Source organism: Macaca mulatta, chromosome 10, assembly GCF_049350105.2.
Source record: "Macaca mulatta isolate MMU2019108-1 chromosome 10, T2T-MMU8v2.0, whole genome shotgun sequence".
NCBI lineage: Eukaryota > Metazoa > Chordata > Mammalia > Primates > Cercopithecidae > Macaca > Macaca mulatta.
Window position 1 is genome coordinate 28,165,895 of NC_133415.1, and position 19,282 is coordinate 28,185,176.

A 19,282-nucleotide genomic window follows, 5' to 3' on the forward strand; every position below is an offset into this window, starting at 1 on the left:
GGTGGGAATATTGCTTGAGCCTGGGGCCTCAAGGCTGCAGTGAGCCATGACTGTACCACTGCACTCCAGCCTGGGCAACAGAGTGAGACCCCATCTCTGAAAAAATATTTTTTTGGGGAGCCAGGCACAGTGGCTCACTCCTATAATTCCAGCACTTTCAGAGGTGGAGACGCGCAGATCAGTTGAGGTACAGAGTTTGAAACCAGCCTGGCCAACATGGTGAAACCTCGTCTCTTCTAAAAATACAAAAATTAGCCAGGTGTGGTGGTGCATGCCTGTAATGCCAGCTGTTCAGGAGGCTGAGGCAGGAGAATCACTTGAACCTGGGAGGCAGAGGTTGCAGTAAGCTGTGATCGTGCCACTGCCCTCCAGCCTGGGCAACAAAGCAAGACTCTGTCTCAAAAAAAAAATTTTGTTTTGAACTCCTGGACTCAAGCAATCCCCCAACCTGGACCTCCCAAAGTACTGGGATTATAAGCATGAGCTACCACACTCAGCCACATTTATTAATTTCACTCTTGGCAAACATCAGGGAGAAGCTGACCCAAAAGGCCTGGGAAGGGGGATTGTCTTTCGGATAGAGACCAAGACTAGGGTTGGGACAGAGGAAAGTCAAATAAATCACACATTAGAGTTAGAAGCAGAGGCTCAGGCTGAGCCCAGGTTTATTATTCAAAATGAAAATGAAATGCAGTGATTAAAGGACACAGGGTCTCAGTGTGCATCATTCTCATGATGGCTTTCAGGCGGCTGTGGAAGACAGGGTAGGGATGGTGGCCTCGGGAGCTGAGGCGCTCTGGGACTTGGGCAAGTCTTAGGCAAGCCATTCCTGCTTTCTGGGCCTGGCTCCCATGGGTCATTAGAAATGAAAGTGCTTTGTGGACTGTTGAGGGCAGTGCAGGGGTAAGGCTTCCCAGCTCACCGGATCATGGCCAGCACCCAGGGCATCAGCTTCTGCTTTATGGTGGGGTCTGCAGGTGGGAAGTCCTTGGCCTTCAGAATGACCTCATGGGCCTCCCGGAAGAGGTCCTCCCCCACTGCTGCCTCCACGCGCTGCCGCCATGTGGCCAGCTTGGGTCGGCTTTCGAAGACTTGGCAGCCAGCACCCACAGGCTGTGGGGAAAAGGGGACAGAATGGGGATGGATGGTTGCGAGGGCAGAGATGGGCAGCATCTGATTTGGGGACCATAGATCTTCCGGAGGGGTTTGCACACACACTTAAGCACAGTGCTATAGCCAGGTGTGGCAGCATAAGCAGGACTTCAGCAACTAGCCAGGGCCCCCTGCCTAGCGGGCCCACCTGCCCACAGCACTCACATGCATCAGCTCCGTGATGGCTACCAGGTCAGCTAAGGAGATGTGAGGCCCAGTAAGGAAGGCCTTGTTCTGGAGGAACTTGTCCTCGAGCAACTGCAGGTTCACATCCAGCTCTGCCAGGGTGGCTGCCAGTGTCTGGGGAGATACTGGCTCGCCCAGGAAAACAGGGAACATCACCTGGGGATTGGGCAGGCAAAGTCAGGAGTTAGTGGGGTAGAGAGTTAGTTTTGATTTGCATTTCCCTAATGATTAGTGATGCTGAGCATCTTTTTTTGTACCTGTTGGCCAAAATGAGAATATTCTCAACACATTGGGTTAAGTAAAATATATCAATTTCCTTTTATTCTTTCTTTCTCTTTCTTTCTTTCTTTCTTTCTTTCTTTTCTTTCTTTCTTTCTTTCTTTCTCTCTTTCTTTCTTTCCTTTCTTTCTTTCCTTTCTTTCTTTCTTTCCTTCTTTTTTCTTTCTTTTCTCTCTCTCTCTTTCTCTCTCTCTCTGTCTCTCTCTCTCTATGTCTATCTCTCTCTCTCTCTCTTTCTTTTTTTTTGAGACGGAGTCTTTCTGTGCTGCCCAGGCTGGAGGTGCAATGGCATGATCTCGGCTCACTGCAAGCTCCACCTCCCAGGTTCACGCTATTCTCCTGCCTCAGCCTCCTGAGTAGCTGGGACTACAGGCGCCCGCCACCACGCCCAGCTAATTTTTTGTATTTTTTTTTAGTAGAGACGGGTTTTCACCTTGTTAGCCAGGATGGTCTCAATCTCCTGACCTCGTGATCCCCCGCCTTGGCCTCCCAAAGTGCTGGGATTACAGGTGTGAGCCACCACACCCAGTCTTACTTTTTATTTTTTCTTTTGAGACGGTGTTTAGCTGTGTCACCCAGGTTGAAGTGAAGCAGTACCATCTCGGCGCACTGCAAACTTTGCCCCCTGGGTTCAAGTGATTCTCCTGCCTTAGCCTCCTGAGTAGCTGGAATTATAGGTGCAGGCCACCAAGACTGGCTAATTTTTGTGTTTTTAGTAGAGACAAGGTTTCCCCATGTTGACCAGGCCAGTCTCGAACTCCTGACCTCAGGTGATCCACTGCCTCGGCATGCCAAAGTGCTGGGATTACAGGCATAAGCCACTGTGCTCGGCCTCTTTTTATTTTTTAATTGTGCCTACTAGAAAGTTTAAAATTACGTATGTGGTTCACATTATACTTCTATCAGACAGCACTTGACTAAATGAACTAAATTCCAGAGAGGCATAACCCGTTCCTAGATGAGCTACTTTCATTTCAATTTCATTTTCTTGGACCCAAGCAGGCAGGGAGAAAGACTGCCACAGGCACGGGCTTTTCTGACTGAGCAGCAGTTTGGGAACTGGGGACAGGGCTGAAAAGCAGAGAGATCTTATAGGCAACATAGTAGTTGGTGATTAGATTTTAAAGCCATGCTAGACTGAGCTAGTGACCTGATCCCACATTCAAGAAATCTGAAACCAAAGATAAACTGAAACCAATTAAACCTGCAACCCAGCCCACCTCCTGATTAGCTAGAAGAGAACAGCCTCGCATCCTGGTTACCTGACAAAGGGAAGTGCAAGCCCTTTCTTGGGGGTATTTATTATGCAATTTAATCTCTGTTCTTCTTTTATCATAATGTCTGGCACACAAGAATACATCATGAGGCCAGGCATGGTGGCCCACGCCTGTAATCCCAGCACTTTGGGAGGCCGAGGTGGGAGGATCACCTGAGGTCAGGAGCTCAAGACCAGCCTGGCCAACATGGTGAAACCCTGTGTCTACAAAAATAGAAAAATTAGCCACGTATGATGGCGGGTGCCTGTAATTCTAGCTCCTTGGGAGGCTGAGGTGAGAAAATTGTTTGAACCTGGGAGGCAGAGGTTGCAGTGAGTCAAGATCACGCCATTGCACTCCAGCCTGAGCAATGGAGTGAGAGTCCATCTCAAAAAAATAAAAAATAATAATAATAATACAAAAAATAATAATAATAATAAAATAATAATAATAATAAAAAAATAATAATAATACATCATGAGACAAGCAAAGAAGCAGGCAAATGTGACCCATAATTAAGAGGGAGAAAAAAACAATCAATAGAAATAGACTGGGTGTGGTGGCTCATGCCTATAATCCCAACACTTTGGGAGGCCAAGGAGGATGAATCACTTGAGGTGAAGAGTTCAAAACCAGCCTGGCCAACATGGTGAAACCCGGTCTATACTACCAATACAAAAAATAGCCAGGTGTGCTGGTGGGTACCTGTAATCCCAGCTACTCAGGAGGCTGAGGCAGGAGAATCACTTGAACCTGGGAGGTAGAGGTTGCAGTGAGCTGAGATCTTGCCCCTGCACTCAGCCTGGGTGACAGAGTGAGACCCCCATCTCAAAAAAACAAAACAAAACAAAACAAAACAAAACAGATCCACAGAACACCTACGTGTTGAGATTAGTTGACAAAGATTTTTAGGTAACAGTGATAAATATGTTAGAGAATTTAGAAGAAAAGACAGATAAAATGGATAAACAGATGGTGAATTTCAGCGGAGAAGTGGAAATTCTAAAAACAACCAAATGGAATTTCCAGAGCTGAAAAATACATATCTCAAACAAAGAATGTATTGGATAGGCTTAATAGCAATTTGGCACAACAGAGGAAAGAATCTGTGAAGGCAAAGACAGGTCAGTAGAAATAATCCAAAACTGAAAAGAAGAAAATGGTGCCTGAGCACTTCTGGGGAATGTTCTCGCCGCTGCCCCCAACACTCCCAGCCTCACCTTATGCCACAAGGCCCGGAGGCAGCTTCTCCGCAGAGTCGTGTGCTGCCATGCCAGGTACTCATCCACACGGGCACGGGCCTGCAGGTCCTGAGGGTACCAGTAATCAGGGACCTTATATTTGCGCGTCAGGTAGAGCAGGATGGCCACACTGTGGGTGTGGGGGAGTCACGATAGGTAAGGGAAGGGCACTGTGCTGGGTATTCTATATGTAGGGTTTTTTTTTTTTTTTTTTTTTTGAGATGGAGTCTCGCTCTGTCACCTAGGCTGGAGTGCAGTAGTGCGATCTTGGCTCACTGCAACCTCTGCCTCAAGAGAATTCAAGAGATTCTCCTGCTTCAGTCTCCCAAGTAGCTGGAATTACAGGCGTGTGACACCACACCTGGCTAATTTTTTTGTATTTTTAGTAGAGATGGGGTTTCACCCTGTTAGCCAGGATGGTCTCAACTCCTGACCTTGTGATCTGCCCACCTTGGCCTCCCAAAGTGCTGTGATTACAGGTATGAGCCAACACGCTCGGCCTTTTTTTTTTCTTTTTTTTTTTTTTTTTTGAGACAAGGTCTTCCTCAGTCACCCAGGCTGGAGTGCAGTGTTGCAATCTCAGCTCACTGCAGCTTCAATTTCTACAATAGTGCACCACCGTGCCTGGCTTTTTTTTTTTTTTTTTTTTTCTTTTTTGTAGAGATAGGATCTTACTGCATTGCCCAGGCTGGTCTTAAATTCCTATCCTCAAGCAATCCTCCAGCTTTGGCATCCCAAAGTGCTGGCATTACAGGCACGAACCACTGTGCCCAGCACACTTCTTTAAACTTTCTGACAATTTGCCAAAGTATTAGCCTCATTTTCCAGAGAAGAAAACCAGGCTTAGAAAGGCAGAGACTTGCCCTAGGGCACACAGCTCTTAATGGTAGAGCTGAGAATCTTTCTGAGGCTATACCCAAGCTTTTCCTACCACCAGGCAAAATCCCACAACAGAATGTCTTGCCAAATGCTTAGAGACAGTTTCTGATCAGAGAACCAGAGAGAGCTTCCAGGAGGATGGGTCATCAAAGCTGGTCTTTAAAGAAGCTCAGTTCTTTCCATTCTGCATCCACTCTCATCCGCTGGGATTCCGACCAGCCTGTGATGGCCTGATTGTTCAAGAAGGCTCCCATGTCCTTTTGTTCTTTCTATCATTCTGCCAAGAATCCGCTCCTATCTAAGCCGACTGAGGTAGTTTGGCTCCCTAAAGCACCACTCAGGAAACACTCTTGCAGCTGCAGGATCCTAGAACAACAACAGACAAGGCCCCCTGGCACTCTCCTCCTTCCCTGGGTTTTGAGGGCCGCCATGGTGATGGGATGAGCATGGACCTGGAAGGGCACCAGATGTGTCCATTTGGAGACACAGAAAAGCTTTCAGGAACTTGGGGTTTCCCAAGAGTTGGGCATGCAGGCCAAAAGGGCAGAAAACCTGTGTATCTGCCACTGGCCCATATTCTCTATTAAGCTGGGGCTACGCCCATGTCCCAGCTTAACGACTCCATTGTCTGTGCAGGGTGCCCAGGAGCTCCTTTTGCTCCAAGCCAGTTGTTCAAGTCATCTCTGAGGAGGGCTGCAGGTCCCTGTGAGCCACAGACCTCCTGAAGGTGAGAGTAGTGGCAGAGAAATGCAGAGATTGCACATTGACTCTGGCTGGTACCTGGGAGGCACAATGCTGAGTAACACAAGGACTCAGGACACCTGGGGCACCAGGAAGGAAGAAGGTCCCTGGCAGAATGTCAGAGGAATTCATTGGAGGTGCATCCATCCTGAGATTTCAGAGATGAGCTCTAAAGCACAAACTCCAGGTTCTCTTTCTTATGGGAAGGGTGACTCTGGTGACAAAAGGGGCAGAACTGGGGAAAGGTTGGCCTTTCCTGAAGAGGATTCAACTTCTTGGGACCTGCTGTGATGTAAGACGTCCATATCTGGTGGCTCTCCCATGGGGGAGACCCATCCTGGGAAGCTGCAGCCCAGAGATGGAGCCACCGGGCAGCCCAGATGCCACTGAGCCATCGCCACAGAAGCTTGGCCAGAGGACTGCCCCGTGGTGGCCAAAGCTGCCTTCCTCCACTGGCTTGCCCTGCCTCAAGGATACTCTCACCAGCAACCAAAGGACTGGTGCAGAAGTAAAGTAGATGTTTGCTTTTCCAATCATCAGGGTGAACTGGAATAGCAGGAAGCCAGGGGCCCGGGGTCCAGTACTGACTCTCTGCGGGATGCAGGGCACAGAGACTCTCTGCCTCTGAAGACTTTAGTTTCCTTGTCTGTGAAATACAGGGTTAGAGCAGGATGGTTCCAGCAGGCCTGGCAGCAGCCCTAGGGTCCCACTTACCTCTCCGTCAAGGTGAAGTCCCCGTCCTTCAAGGCTGGCACCTTCTTCAGGGGGTTCACCTGGGCAAAAGCATCGCTTAAGTGCTGACCTGGGAAGAATCCAGCATGGTGAGTGGTGGGAGGAGAACGCTGAGCCCGCCATGGTCTGTGCCCCTCCCTGCAATACTCAGGTCCCAGTTTCATAGCTCTTCTTCCCACCAGTCTGCACTCCTGGTTGGCAAAGACTGGAAGGGCCCCTGCGGGAGGAGGAGGAGGCCACTCCACTGGCTGGTACAAAATAGACAACATCCCTTGCTAAGTCCTGTAGGCACAGCCTCCTTCCATAGCCTGCCCCTCTGCAACAGAGCTCACTGTGCAGGGTGTGGTTCCTGGACCTTGGCATGCACCCTACCCACCTCCTCTTTCCACTATTGCCAGCTTCATGAACTTACAATCAGAGTGTCCCAAGCTGCAGGATAGGTCACCTGAGGGGACTCTGGCTTACTACCTTGTCCCTTCCACCATTAACTCTAAGGCAGGGTCATGAAACACAGAGAAGTGGCCTTTTTCTGGTATCTACCTACTTAGAAGCAACTTCTACTGGCTCTGCCATGTCCCTTTGTTCACCCTGCCCTGTGCATTGTGGAGCTGTCTGTAACATACCTGCTACCACCTTCCGTACCCTGGCCTTTTATTCTCCTTACAGATGGGGTCTCGCTATGTTGCCCAGGCTGGTCTTGAACTACTGGCCTTAAGTGATCCTCCCACCTCGACCTCCCAAAGTGCTGGGATTACAGGTGTGAGCCACCATGCCCAGCCTGCTACCCTCTCTTTACCCTCCCTTCAGACTGTTCCTTCACCAGGAACACCCTCCTCTCTTTCCTAGTAAAACATGCTTCCCTCTGCACCACTATATTTGACAACCAGCTCGGACGTCCTCTTGCCTCCCATTCCCTTTCCTCTGCCCCATACTCTGCAGAGGAAGTCCTTGTGCAGGACAGTGGGCAGTCTCCAGTAGAGACTAGGTGGAGAAGTTTCAGGCAGAGGGCCAGCCATGGAGTGGGAGCCCTGGGCAGAAGGCTTAGCCAAGTAGAGTCGCCTTACTTGCCCAATCAGCCATACCTGGGTTCTGCTTCCAACCCCTCCTACTACCCCACCCAGCACTGGGCCTGGGCCTGCCAGCTGAGTCCTCAAGGGCCTTGGAGGCATGCCAGAGAAACAAAACAGGGTGTAGGGCTCACCAAGCCCCAGGGTCCCCCTTCTGCTCCCAGCATACCCCCTGGGGCAACCTACCTCCCCAGCAGGAACAAGAGGCAGAGGACAAGGTTTTGGGAGGCAGAGGTTGTAGTGAGCTGTGATCCTGCCACTGCACTCCAGCCTGGGTGACAGAGCAAGACTCCTTCTCAAAAACAAACAAACAAACAAAATGCCTTGGGCCAGGCACAGCAGCTCATGCCTGTAATCCCAGCACTTTGGGAGGCTAAGCCGGTGGATCATTTGATGTCAGGAGTTGGAGAACAGCCTGACCAAAATTGTGAAATCCCATCTCCGTTAAAAATTAGCCAGACATGGTGGCACACATCCGTAATCTCAGCTACTCAGGAGACTGAGGCAGGAGAATCGCTTGAACCCGGGAGGCGGTGGTTGCAGTGATTTGAGATCCATGCCACTGCACTGTGACAGCAAGGGTAAGATTCTGTCTCAAAAAAAAAAAAAAAAAAGAAAAAGAAGTGGAAAACAAGGACAAGGTCAGAGGCAAAACAGGAGGAGCAGAGGAAGGAAGGGACAAAGAAGAACCCCAATGCAGACTGGACGAGTGCAGAGGGCAGGGACGGAAAGTCACGTCCTGAGCTGTTCGCTGTTGCAGAATCTCAGCAGCTGGGCCACAAAGAAGGGACTTGATCCCACCCCAGTCTCTATACTTGGCACCCTTAACCTCTCTCATCCCGCCTTTCCCTAGGCCCAGGTCACACGCGTTTTCATTTTGTTTCTTATTTTCATTTTAAGATGGGGTCTTGCTAGAATGTCCTGACTGGAGTGCAGCGGCTATTCAAGGACACCATCATAGCGCCCTGCAAGGGGAGCCCTGACAGACGGCACCTGGAAAATTGGGATGCTCCCACCCTAATACTGCGCTTTTCCAACGGCCTTAGCAAACGGCACACCAAGAGATTATATCCCGCGCCTGGCTCCGAGGGTCCCACTGCCACTGAGCCTGGCTCACTGCTAGCACAGCAATCTGAGATGAACTGCAAGGCGGTAGCGAGGCTGGGGGAGGGGTGTCCCCCACTGCTGAGGCTTGAGTAGGTAAACAAAGCGGCCGGGAAGCTCGAACTGGGTGGAGCCCACCGCAGTTCAAAGAGGCCTGCCTGCCTCCGTAGACTCCACCTCTAGGGGCAGGGCATAGCTGAATAAAAGGCAGCAGAAACTTCTGCAGACTTAAACGTCTCTGTCTGACAGCTTTGAAGAGAGTAGTGGTTCTCCCAGCACGGAGTTTGAGATCTGAGAACGGACAGACTGCCTCCTCAAGTGGGTCCCTGACCCCAGAGTAGCCTAACTGGGAGCCACCTCCCAGTAGGGGGGTGACTGACATCTCATAAGGGCGGGTGCCCCTCTGAGACGAAGCTTCTAGAGAAAGGATTAGGCAGCAATATTTGCTGTTCTGCAGCCTCCACTGGTGATACCCAGGCAAACAGGGTCTGGAGTGGACCTCCAGCAAACTCCAACAGACCTGCAGCTGAGGGTCCTGACTGTTAGAAGGAAAACTAACATAGCGCCCTGCAGCCTGGAACTCCTGGGCTCAAGCGATCCTCCCACAGCAGCCTCTGGAGTAGCTGGGACTACAGGCGTGTGCCCCTGCACGCAGCTGCGCCTGTTTTTGTCCTCCGGTCTCGCTTCTCTTCATGATCCAAACCCCTTTATTCGGCCTTAGGGGAACCCCGTGGTCTATTCCGTGAGACCGAGCAGAGTTTGGGGGAGGCCCCACTCTTGGATCTCCCTGCTGGCTCTTTCTCCGTTCGGTCTCCAAACCAGACCAGCAAGGGCCCCAGGAAGAAGGTGGCGCCGGGAGAAGTTCCCTAAGCTATGTATGCCTACCTGTCCCTTCCTGACTTTTCAGTTCCCCAAACCCGAGGCCAGAGCTACCTTTAATCAGATCCACGATGCGCAGCTCGAAGGGGATGCCGTTCTTCTTGGCGAAGATGTAAACAGCGCGGCAGGGCTGGGACAGCAGGTCCAGGTACAGCTCCAGGCCCATAGCGGGGACAGACCGACCAGAGGGGAAACCAGCGGGAGAAAGCAAACTCCAGTGCCAGGACTCGGGTCTCAGACCTCAGGCCACGCCCCTGCGGCCACGCCCCCCGACCGCGGTGCCCCATTGGGCGGCTCGGGCGCCTGGGGACGCTGTTTAGTCCAGTCGTGGGCGGCGGCCGGCCTGTCAGAGGGCTGGGCCAGCCTGGCTCCTGCGGGATCTGGGCGGGTGGCCAAGAGACGGTAGTCCCTCAGGGGGACGCACAGAAAGGCCCCAGTTCCATCCCTTTCGTGCCTGGCTCTCTCATTTCACTTAGCATAATGTCTTCAAGGTGCATCTGTGTTGAAGCGTGTGTCAGAATTTCCCATCGTCCCCATTTTAGAGGAGGAGATAAACACTGAATGATTATAGACCCAGAAAGTCTGGCTCCAAAGTCCATCCTCTTGGCTCAACACTGCAGAGTCCTTGGTGCCAGCAAGTGGCAAAGCCTCAGGGCTTACGTTCAGTGTTTTGTGGCCACTTGCTTCACTCCAGTCGCACTCCCTGGAATGTGACAGCCTTGGTCTTCCTGCTCCTGCCAGCATAGTGCCATCCCTCGCATTCCCTGGGTTTATTTCTTCCCTTCTCCAGGCCTGTGTTTCTCTATCTTTAAAATGACAGGGAAGCTAGAGCCCTCCTAAGTCCTTGCAAGTGCACACCCCTAAATTCATCTGCCAAGTTGTAAGCCCAGGCCTTGCTGCCAGGGAGTCCCCCAAGGCCTGTCATGGAGCCTGTCAAATAGTATCAGGGTCACATATCACTTTCTAAAACAAATCCCACTGAAAGCATGTCAGCCAAAGCATAATGTTTTCTAGAGAATAAGGAACATTTCTGCAAAGAAAGTGGAAGTAATAACTATTTTATTTTATTTAGATAGAGTATCTCTCTCTTGCCCAGAGTAGAATGCAGTGGTGTAATCACAGCTTACTACAGCCTCCAACTCCTGGGCTCAAGCCATCCTCCCATCTCAGCCTCCCTGAGTAGCTGGGACTACAGGTGCGCACCAAGATGCCCAAGCTAGTTTAAAAAATTTTTTCTGTAGAGGCAGGGTCTCGTTGTGTTGCCTAGGCTGATCCTCCCACCTCTGCCTACCAAAGTGCTGGGATTAGAGATGTGAGCCATGACAGCTGGCCAGTAATAATGATTTTTTAACTGGAAAAAAATTAAGGAAAGATGAGAAATTCAGATTTCCATGTTAAAGTTTTGAAAGGAGGTAGACACTCAGAGAAGGCAACGGCTGCCTTCCCCTCACCTCTGGATAACTTCAGTCAGAGGCCCGAGGAGGAGCTGTCAGGATTCTGGTCCAAGGCTCAGCCTGTCTTGCAAGTTCAAAACCTAATTTGGGGTGCGAGTGGTGGCTCATGCCTGTAACCCCAACACCTTGGGAGGCTGAGGCAGGCAGATCACCTGAGTTCAGGAGTTTGAGACCAGCCTGGCCAACATGGTGAAACCTTGTCTCTACTAAAAATATAAAAATTACCTGGGCATGCTGGCATATACCTGTAATCCCAGCTACTCGGGAGGCTGAGGCAGGAGAATTGCTTGAACTCTACAGGCAGAGGTTGCAGTGTGCCGAGACTGCGCCATTGCACTCCAGGCTGGGTGACAAGAGGGTAATTCCACCTAAACAACAACAACAACAACAACAACAAAAAACAATTAATTTGGTCCATGTTTCAGGGTTCATCATTTTCTTTGGGTCTGACTCACATAAACCAACTCACAAAGGCTGTATTTATTAATTTATAGAAAACAAGGTAAAAGTGAAAGTATGTGGGATTCTTTTTTTTTTTTTTTTTTTTGACTTAGCCTCTCTCTGTCACTCAGGCTGGAGTGCAGTGGTGCAATCTCTGCTTACTGCAACCTCTGCCTCACGAGTTCAAACGATTCTCGTGCCTCAGCCACCCAGGCAGCTGGGATTTCAGGTATGTGCCACCATGCTCAGCAAATTGTTGTATTTTTAGTACAGACAAGGTTTCACCATGTTGGCCAGGCTGGTCTTGAACTCCTGGCCTCAAGTGATCTGCCAGCGTCAGCCTCTCAAAGTGCTGGGATTACAGGCGTGAGCCACCGTGCCCGGCCTGGAAAAAAGAGAAAAGTCATTTAGACAGAATGCTCCCAAACATTGCTCAGTGCTCTCTTGGCTGTATAGTCTCCTAGAAAGCCTTGTGGGTGTTACTGGCCAGGACCAGGTCCGTTCTGCCCATGCACAGTAAATTAATCACTGTGACACTAGTTTTGCAAAAGAGAAAAGATTTATTCACAGGGCACCAAGCAAGGAGGTAGGATAATAGCTCTCAAATCCACCTCCCTGAAAATAAGGCTTAGGGATAAGCCTTGCTTCCAAGCAATAGAGCACAGACCCCAGCCACACTCAAGGGGAGGGGGCTATACAAGGATGTGAATACCAGTCTGCCTGCCTCGTGGGCCTACAACGCAGAAGGGCCATGCACTTGGTTTAAAGCTTTGCCGTTGCCATCTTGACATTCTTAACAATTTAAAAATAAGGGTCCCCACATTTTCCTGTGTAGTCAGTCCTGTCCAAGGAGTCCGAAGAGCTCATGAGGGTGGACAGGGCACTGTCTGCTCTGGGCAGTGATGTGGCCACTAACAGCTGTTCTCCCGTCTCCCAGCCCCTACCCCAGGGCCACACCTTCCCCGTGGTCTCTCACATTCTTGTTTATTTGTTTGTTTGTTTTCTGAGACAGGGTCCTGCTGTTACCCAGGCTAGAGTGAGTGCAGTGGTGCAAACTTAGCTTACTGCAGCCTCGACCTGGGCTCAAACAATCCTTCTGCCTCAGCCTCCCATGTAACTCAGACCACCAGAGCATGCCACCATGCTTGGCTGATTTTTTGACTTTGTAGAGACGGGGTTGCACTTTGTTTCCCAGACTGGTCGTAAATTTCTGGGCTCAAGTGATCCTCCCACCTCAGCCTCCCAAAGTGCTGGGATTACAAAGATGTGATCCACCGCCCCTGGCCTCCCTCACATTCTTGACATTTAAAGTTACTGTCATTAACAAGGAACATGGTTACACTCAAATTTACTCAAGAAAAAAACTCTTTTCTCCGTTAAAGAGATATGTGGCCTAGCTGCTTCCTACTCTAGTTGAGGTCTTCTTTTTCCTTTTTCTTCTTCTTCTCTCTTGTTTTTTAGAGACCAGGTCCTGCTATGTTGCCCAGGCTGGTCTCAAAGTTCTAGCCTCAAGAGACCCTCCTGCCTTGTCCTCCCAAAGTGTTGGGATTACAGGTGTGAGCCACTCTGTCCAGCCTCAAACTGTGCTCATTAGATGAGCAGCAGCAGCAGCCTTGCCTGGGAGCTTGTTAGAAATATACTACCAGGCTCCCACCCCTAAACCCAGACCTACTGAATCAGACAGAGTCTGTATTTTCATAAGATCCTCAGGTGATCCAAATGCGCCTCAAACTTCGAGGAGCTTTGATCCAGAACCTGCGCTGGAAGCCACCGGGGGCCACCCTGTTCTTCACAGACTGCAAGTCACGTTTTTTTTCTTGACTCTTCTCTCTGTCCCAATGTCTCCTTCTCTCTGTGTCTGACCCTGAGGACCCTATGACATCTTCTCAGGGGAGTTTCCACTGCCAAAGGCCTGATTCTCTCTTTTTTTTTTTTTTTTTTTGAGATGGAGTTTCACTCTTCGTTGCCCAGGCTGGAGTGCAGTGGCATGATCTCTGCTCACCACAACCTCTGCCTCCCGGGTTCAAGAGATTCTCCGGCCTCAGCCTCCCGAGTAGCTGGGATTACAGGCTTGCACCACCACGCCTGGCTAATTTTTTGTGTTTTTGGTAGAGACAGGGTTTCTCCATGTTGGTCAGGCTGGTCTCGAACTCCTGAACTCAGATGATCTGCCCACCTCAGCCTCCCAAAGTGCTGGATTACAGGCATGACCCACTGTGCCCAACTGCCAGAGGCCTGATTCCCTAGAATCTGATGGGCTCTTCTAGACACCAATCTCTACCTGGGCTCTTGTTGAAGAAGCCAATCAGCTTGTTGGTTGGAGCTCACGTCATATAAAACATGGCCACCTGGCCGGGCGCGGTGGCTCAAGCCTGTAATCCCAGCACTTTGGGAGGCCGAGACGGGCGGATCACAAGGTCAGGAGATCGAGACCATCCTGGCTAACACGGCGAAACCCCGTCTCTACTAAAAACACAAAAAATTAGCCGGGCGAGGTGGCGGCGCCTGTGGTCCCAGCTACTCGGGAGGCTGAGGCAAGAGAATGGCGTGAACCCGGGAGGCGGAGCTTGCAGTGAGCTGAGATCTGGCCACTGCACTCCAGCCTGGGCGACAGAGTGAGACTCCGTCTCAAAAAAAAACAAAAAAACAAAAAAAACAAAAACAAAAACAAAACATGGCCACCTTCCAAGCCCTGTGTGTGGACAACGAGATAGGGACAAGTAGGCATATCACGTTCTGATACCTGGGCCCACGTCTGTCCTCAGGCCCCCAGGATATACTTTTATGGGGAGTTTTCCTCCCTTCCCCCAATATGGTCACTTATAACTTTACACCCAACAGTCAAACAGGAGTGGAAGCTATAGGGTTTCATGAAAGCAATAGGCTAGGCTGTGGGGCTGAGTAAAAGGCGCTGGACTGCGGTAGGTCTTACTCCAAGATGGCCAAATGGAAGGGCTTTTAGCTTTCTTTGTTTTTGTTTTATATCTTGAGATAAAATGTTCAATTTCTACACTTTAGAATAAAAAGAGCCATACTTTATGTTTCATATTTTTTGTATGCTTCCTTCCATACTCTTTTGAACAATGCAATCATATTTTCATTATAAGGTGTAATTCACATACCATAATGTCCACTTTTTCAAAGTATACTTTAAAATTCAATTGGTTTAAAGTCAATTCAGTGGTTTTTAGTATATTAACCAAGTTTTGTCACCATCACAATGATCTAATTCTAGATCATTTTCATCACCCCAAAGAGAAACTCTGTACCCATTAAACAGTCACTCCCCATTTCCCTCTTCTCCTAGCCCCTGGTAACCATTCATCTACTTTCTACCTCTGTGGACAGGAAGTATTTGCCTCTTCTGGACATTTCACTCAAATGGAATAATGAAATATGTCGCCTGTTATGACTGGCTTCTTTCATTTAGCATTATGTTGTCAAGATTCATCCATGTTGTAGCATATCACAGTACTTCATCCCTTCTTATGGCTGAATTATATTCTATTTTATGTATACACCACATTGTGTTTATCCATTCACCAGTTGATGGACTTTTGCATTGATTCTATGTTTCAGCTATTGTGAATATTGCTGTGATGAACGTTCATGTGCAAGTTTTTGTCTGGACATATGTCTTCAGTCGTCTTGGGTATATACCTAGGAATGGAGTTGCTGGATAATATAACTCTATGTTGCCCGGGCACAGTGGCGCACGCTTGTAATCCTAGCACTTTGGGAGGCTGAGCTGGGTGGATCACCTGAGGTCAGGAGTTCGAGACCAGCCTGGCCAACATTGTGAAACCCCGTCTCTACTAAAAATGCAAAAGCTAGCTGGGCATGGTGGTGCCTGCCTGTAATCCCAGCTACTCAGGAGGCTGAGGCAGGAGAATTGCTTGAATCCAGGAGACGGAGGTTGCAGTGAGCCGAGATGGCACCACTGCACTTTAGCCTGGGTGACAGAGCAAGAATCTGTCTCAAAAAAAAAAAAAAAAAAAAAAAGAAACAAACCAAAAAACCAAACTCATATATATATATAATGTAATATATACATAATATATTATATATACATTATAATATATATATTTAACTTTTGGAGGAACTGCAAGCTGTTTTCCCAAGTGGCTATACATTTTACATTCTCAGCAGCAGCACACGAGGGTTCCAATTTCTTCACACATCTTCAACAATACTTTTAATCTGTCTTTTCTATTATACCCCTCGTAGAGTGTGTGAAGTGGTATCTCATTGTAGTTTGATTGGCAATGTCTTGATTATAGTAGCTTTGAAGTAAGTTTTGAAATTGGGAAGCATGAGTCCTACAACTTTTTCTTTTTCAAAACTATTTTGGAGATTCTGAGTCACTTTAATTTCCACATGAATATTAGGGCCAATTTGTCAGTTTGTACAAACAAGCCAAATGGAATTTTAATGCAGATTGTGTTGAATTTGACATCTTAACATTACTATGCCTTCCAATCATGAACATGGGATGTCCTCCCATTTATTAAGGTCTTCTTTAAGTTTCCCCCCAACTTTTAAATTATGAAAACATTTAAAATCCAGAAAATGAAAGGACTAGTACAACAGCACTAATATATGCAACCCCAGTTTCAACTTACTGTTTTTTGAACGTAAGATACCAACATCATGACACCCCACCTAAGGACTTTCTAGCAAAACATTCTAATTTTTTACTTCTCTACTGGGATTATTGTTTGTCTTCCTCCACAATAACGTGAACACTAAAGGTAGAAATTTTTGCCTATTTTGTTCACTACTGATTCCTCTGCACCAAAAACACTGCCTGGTGGTGGGTACTTTTCTAGTTTTAGGAAGGAGAAGACAAGATACAGGTCCTGACTCTGGTTCTGCCTCTCATTCATATGCTGCTCTGAAGATCCCTTCCCCCTGAAGAACTTGTTTTCTCATCTACAAAATGGGGATAATACTAGTACTCATCAGGGTAGTTGTGAGGATTAAACAGGGTACGAGATGTAAAATTGCATGCTGTCAGATGGTTTTGTGTTCCCATCTAGCTCCATGAGGGAGAGGATTTGCTCTGGTCCATCCCTCTGGGCTCTGGGCTTCTAATGGGCAGACAGCTTCCTCCATGAGGTTTGGAACTGCAGATCCTGGCACAGTCCCTCTAGACAAGCTTTTTGACTTGAACTGCTGATGGTCTTCCATGCACAATTCAACAGAAATCCAGCAGCATACACTTCCTTGTATGAACTTGCCCCTCTTTTTACATTTATTACACATTCATTGGTACCTAATAATCCCTTATACTTATGTTTTACTTTATCCAATCATTCAATAGTTTTCAACAGAACTACCAAGAGGAGAGATTTTTCAACTTCATTAGACCCTGAGATTCTATTTTGAACATTTCTTCCACGGATTGTTGAATGTTTCCAACGATTGACCTACCTTCCCTTGGCCTTATCTGCATTCCAGATTTGGTTGTATGTCCATCTCTATCTTGCCAGACTTGCCTCACAGACCCAGCTTGAACACAAGATGGGTGCTTGCTGAAGAGCAGGACTCATTCTGTTGAACCTGCGTGTTTTCTCAGGTCAGATTGCTTGGTGGTGTTCCTTTAATTTCTTTCAACAGCACATTATAGTTTGCTGTGTTTAAGTGTTGCTTTTCTTTGGTTAAACTTATTCTAAGTATTTTATTCTTTTTGATGCTATTGTAAATGGAAATGTTGTTTTAATTTTTTGATCCTTTATTGCAAATGTGTACTATGGATTTTTGTGTATTAATCTTGTATCCTGCAACCTTGCTGAACTTGCTTATTAGCTCTAATGGTTTTTAAGCGAGTTCCTATAATGTCATCTGTGACTAAAGATAGTTTTACTTCTTTCTTTCTGATCTGGATGCTTTTTCTTCCTTTTTTTTTTTTTTTTTTTTTTGCCTAATTGCCCTAATAAGTAGAGGTGGTGTGAATGAACATTCTTGTCCTGTTCCTGATCTTAGAGGGGAAATACTCGATCTTTCACAATGAATGAGGTATGGTGTTAGTTATAGGTTTTTCATAGATGCTCTTTATCAGGTTGAGGAAGTTCCTTTCTAGTCTTCATCTGCTGAGTAATTTTATCGTAAAAGGATGTTAGATTTTGTCAAATGCCTTCTCTGCATTAGGATGATCATGTGACTTTCTATTAGCACGGTATGCTACATTGATTGATTTTTGTATATTGAACCACATTTATACTCCTGGGATAAATCCTACCTGGTCAAGGTGTATAATCCTTTTAATATGCTGCTGAATTTGATTTGCTAATATTTTGCTGAGGATTTTTACATCTATATTTATAAGGATATTGCTTTGTAACTTTATTTTCTTATAATGTCTTTTTCTGTCTTTGGTATCAGAGTAATTCTGGCTTCATAGAACGAGTTGAAAAATATTTCTTCCTGTTCTATTTTTTGGAAGAGTTTGTGAAGGCTTTGTGTTAGTTCTTCAAGCTTTTGGTTGAATTCACCAGTGAAGCCATCTGGTCCTGGGCTTTTCTTTTTAGGAATTTTTAAAAATTAATATTTTAATCTTTTTATTTGTTACAGTTCTATTCAAATTGTATCTTTCTTCCTAAGTCAGTTTCGGTAGATTTTATGTTTCTAAAATTTTCTCATTTCATCAAGGTTATCTCATTTGTTCACATACAATTACTCATAGTATTTCTTTATAAACCTTTGTACTTCTCTAATACCAGTAGTGATGTGTCCATTTTCTTTCTGTCTGGTGTCTGTTGTTTTTTTTTTTTTCATTTATTGAGATTAGGTTTTCCTGTGTTACCCAGGCTGGAGTACAGTGGTGCAGTCATAGCTCAATGTAACTTTGAACTCCTGGCTAAAGTGATCCTCCCACCTCAGTCACCGAATTAGCTAGGACTACAGGCATGCACCAACACACTCAGCTAATTTTTCTTTCTTTCTTATTTATTTATTTATTTTTGAGACGGAGTTTCGCTCTTGTCACCCAGGGTGGAGTGCAGTGGTGTGATCTCGGCTCACTGCAACCTCTGATTCTCGGGTTCAAGCGATTCTCCTGCCTCAGCCTCCCGAGTAGCAGGGATTACAGGTGCCCGCCACCATGCCCAGTTCATTTTTTATTTTTAGTAGAGACAGGGGTTTCACCATGTTGGCCAGGCTGGTCTCAAACTCCTGACATCAGGTGATTTGCCCGCCTCACCCTCCCAAAATGCCGGAATTACAGGCATGAACCACTGGGCCTTGCCTCCCAGCTAATTAAAAAAAATAAATCTTTTTGTAGAAATAAGTCTCACTATATTGCTCAGGCTGGTCTCAATCTCCTGGCCTCAAGTGATCCTGCTCCCAAAGTGATCAGCCTCCCAAAGTGCTGGGATTACAGGTGTGAGCCATTGTACCCATCTTCCATTTTCTTGGTGAATAATTTGAGTCTTATTTTTTCACTTGGCTGTTCTAACTAAAGGCTTGCCAATTTTTGTTGATCTTTTCAGAGATCCAATTTTTGGTTTCATTGATTTTCTCTATTGTTTTTCTATTTTCTATTTCATTTATCTCCATTCTAATCTTTATTATTTCCTGTCTTCTACTGGTGTTGGGTTTAGGTTGCTCTTATTTTTCTAGTTCCTTAAAGCATAAAGTTAGGTTATTGATTCAAGATCGTTCTTAACTCGTGTTTACAGCTGTAAATTTTCCTCTTAGCACTGCTTGTGCTGCATCCTATAAATTTGGGCATGTTGTGTTTTCATTTTTATTCATTCAAGATACTTTTTAATTTCCCTTGTGATTTCATTTTTGACCCACTGATTGTTTAAGAGTGTGCTGTTTAATTTCTATGTGCTTGTGAATTTTCCAGTTTTCCTTCTGTTCTTGAT

General features: G+C 47.0%; 1 protein-coding gene across 17 annotated transcripts; it reads right to left on the reverse strand.

Moving 5' to 3' along the window:
* Nucleotides 1-634: 634 nt before the first annotated feature.
* On the reverse strand, nucleotides 635-9,725 carry GSTT1 (glutathione S-transferase theta 1). 17 transcript variants are annotated; one of them, XM_077948247.1, is made up of 6 exons: nucleotides 9,571-9,725; nucleotides 7,720-7,804; nucleotides 6,449-6,536; nucleotides 4,094-4,183; nucleotides 1,318-1,494; nucleotides 635-1,113 (listed from the first exon to the last, which is right to left on the reverse strand). In XM_077948247.1, exons 1-6 carry the CDS (start codon nucleotides 9,680-9,682, stop codon nucleotides 919-921), a joined length of 747 nt encoding a protein of 248 aa, XP_077804373.1. In that variant the 5' UTR covers nucleotides 9,683-9,725; the 3' UTR covers nucleotides 635-918.
* Nucleotides 9,726-19,282: the final 9,557 nt, after the last annotated feature.

Bases quoted from the DNA above. Each gene is read 5' to 3' on its own strand.
- GSTT1 (XM_077948247.1), bottom strand. From the start codon at position 9,682: ATGGGCCTGGAGCTGTACCTGGACCTGCTGTCCCAGCCCTGCCGCGCT. The intron at 6,537-7,719 runs GTAGGTTGCCCC...GATTCTTCCCAG, and splicing joins CTCTTGTTCCTGCTGGGGAG to GTCAGCACTTAAGCGATGCT. The intron at 1,495-4,093 runs GTGAGGCTGGGA...CCCAATCCCCAG, and splicing joins TCCGGGCCTTGTGGCATAAG to GTGATGTTCCCTGTTTTCCT.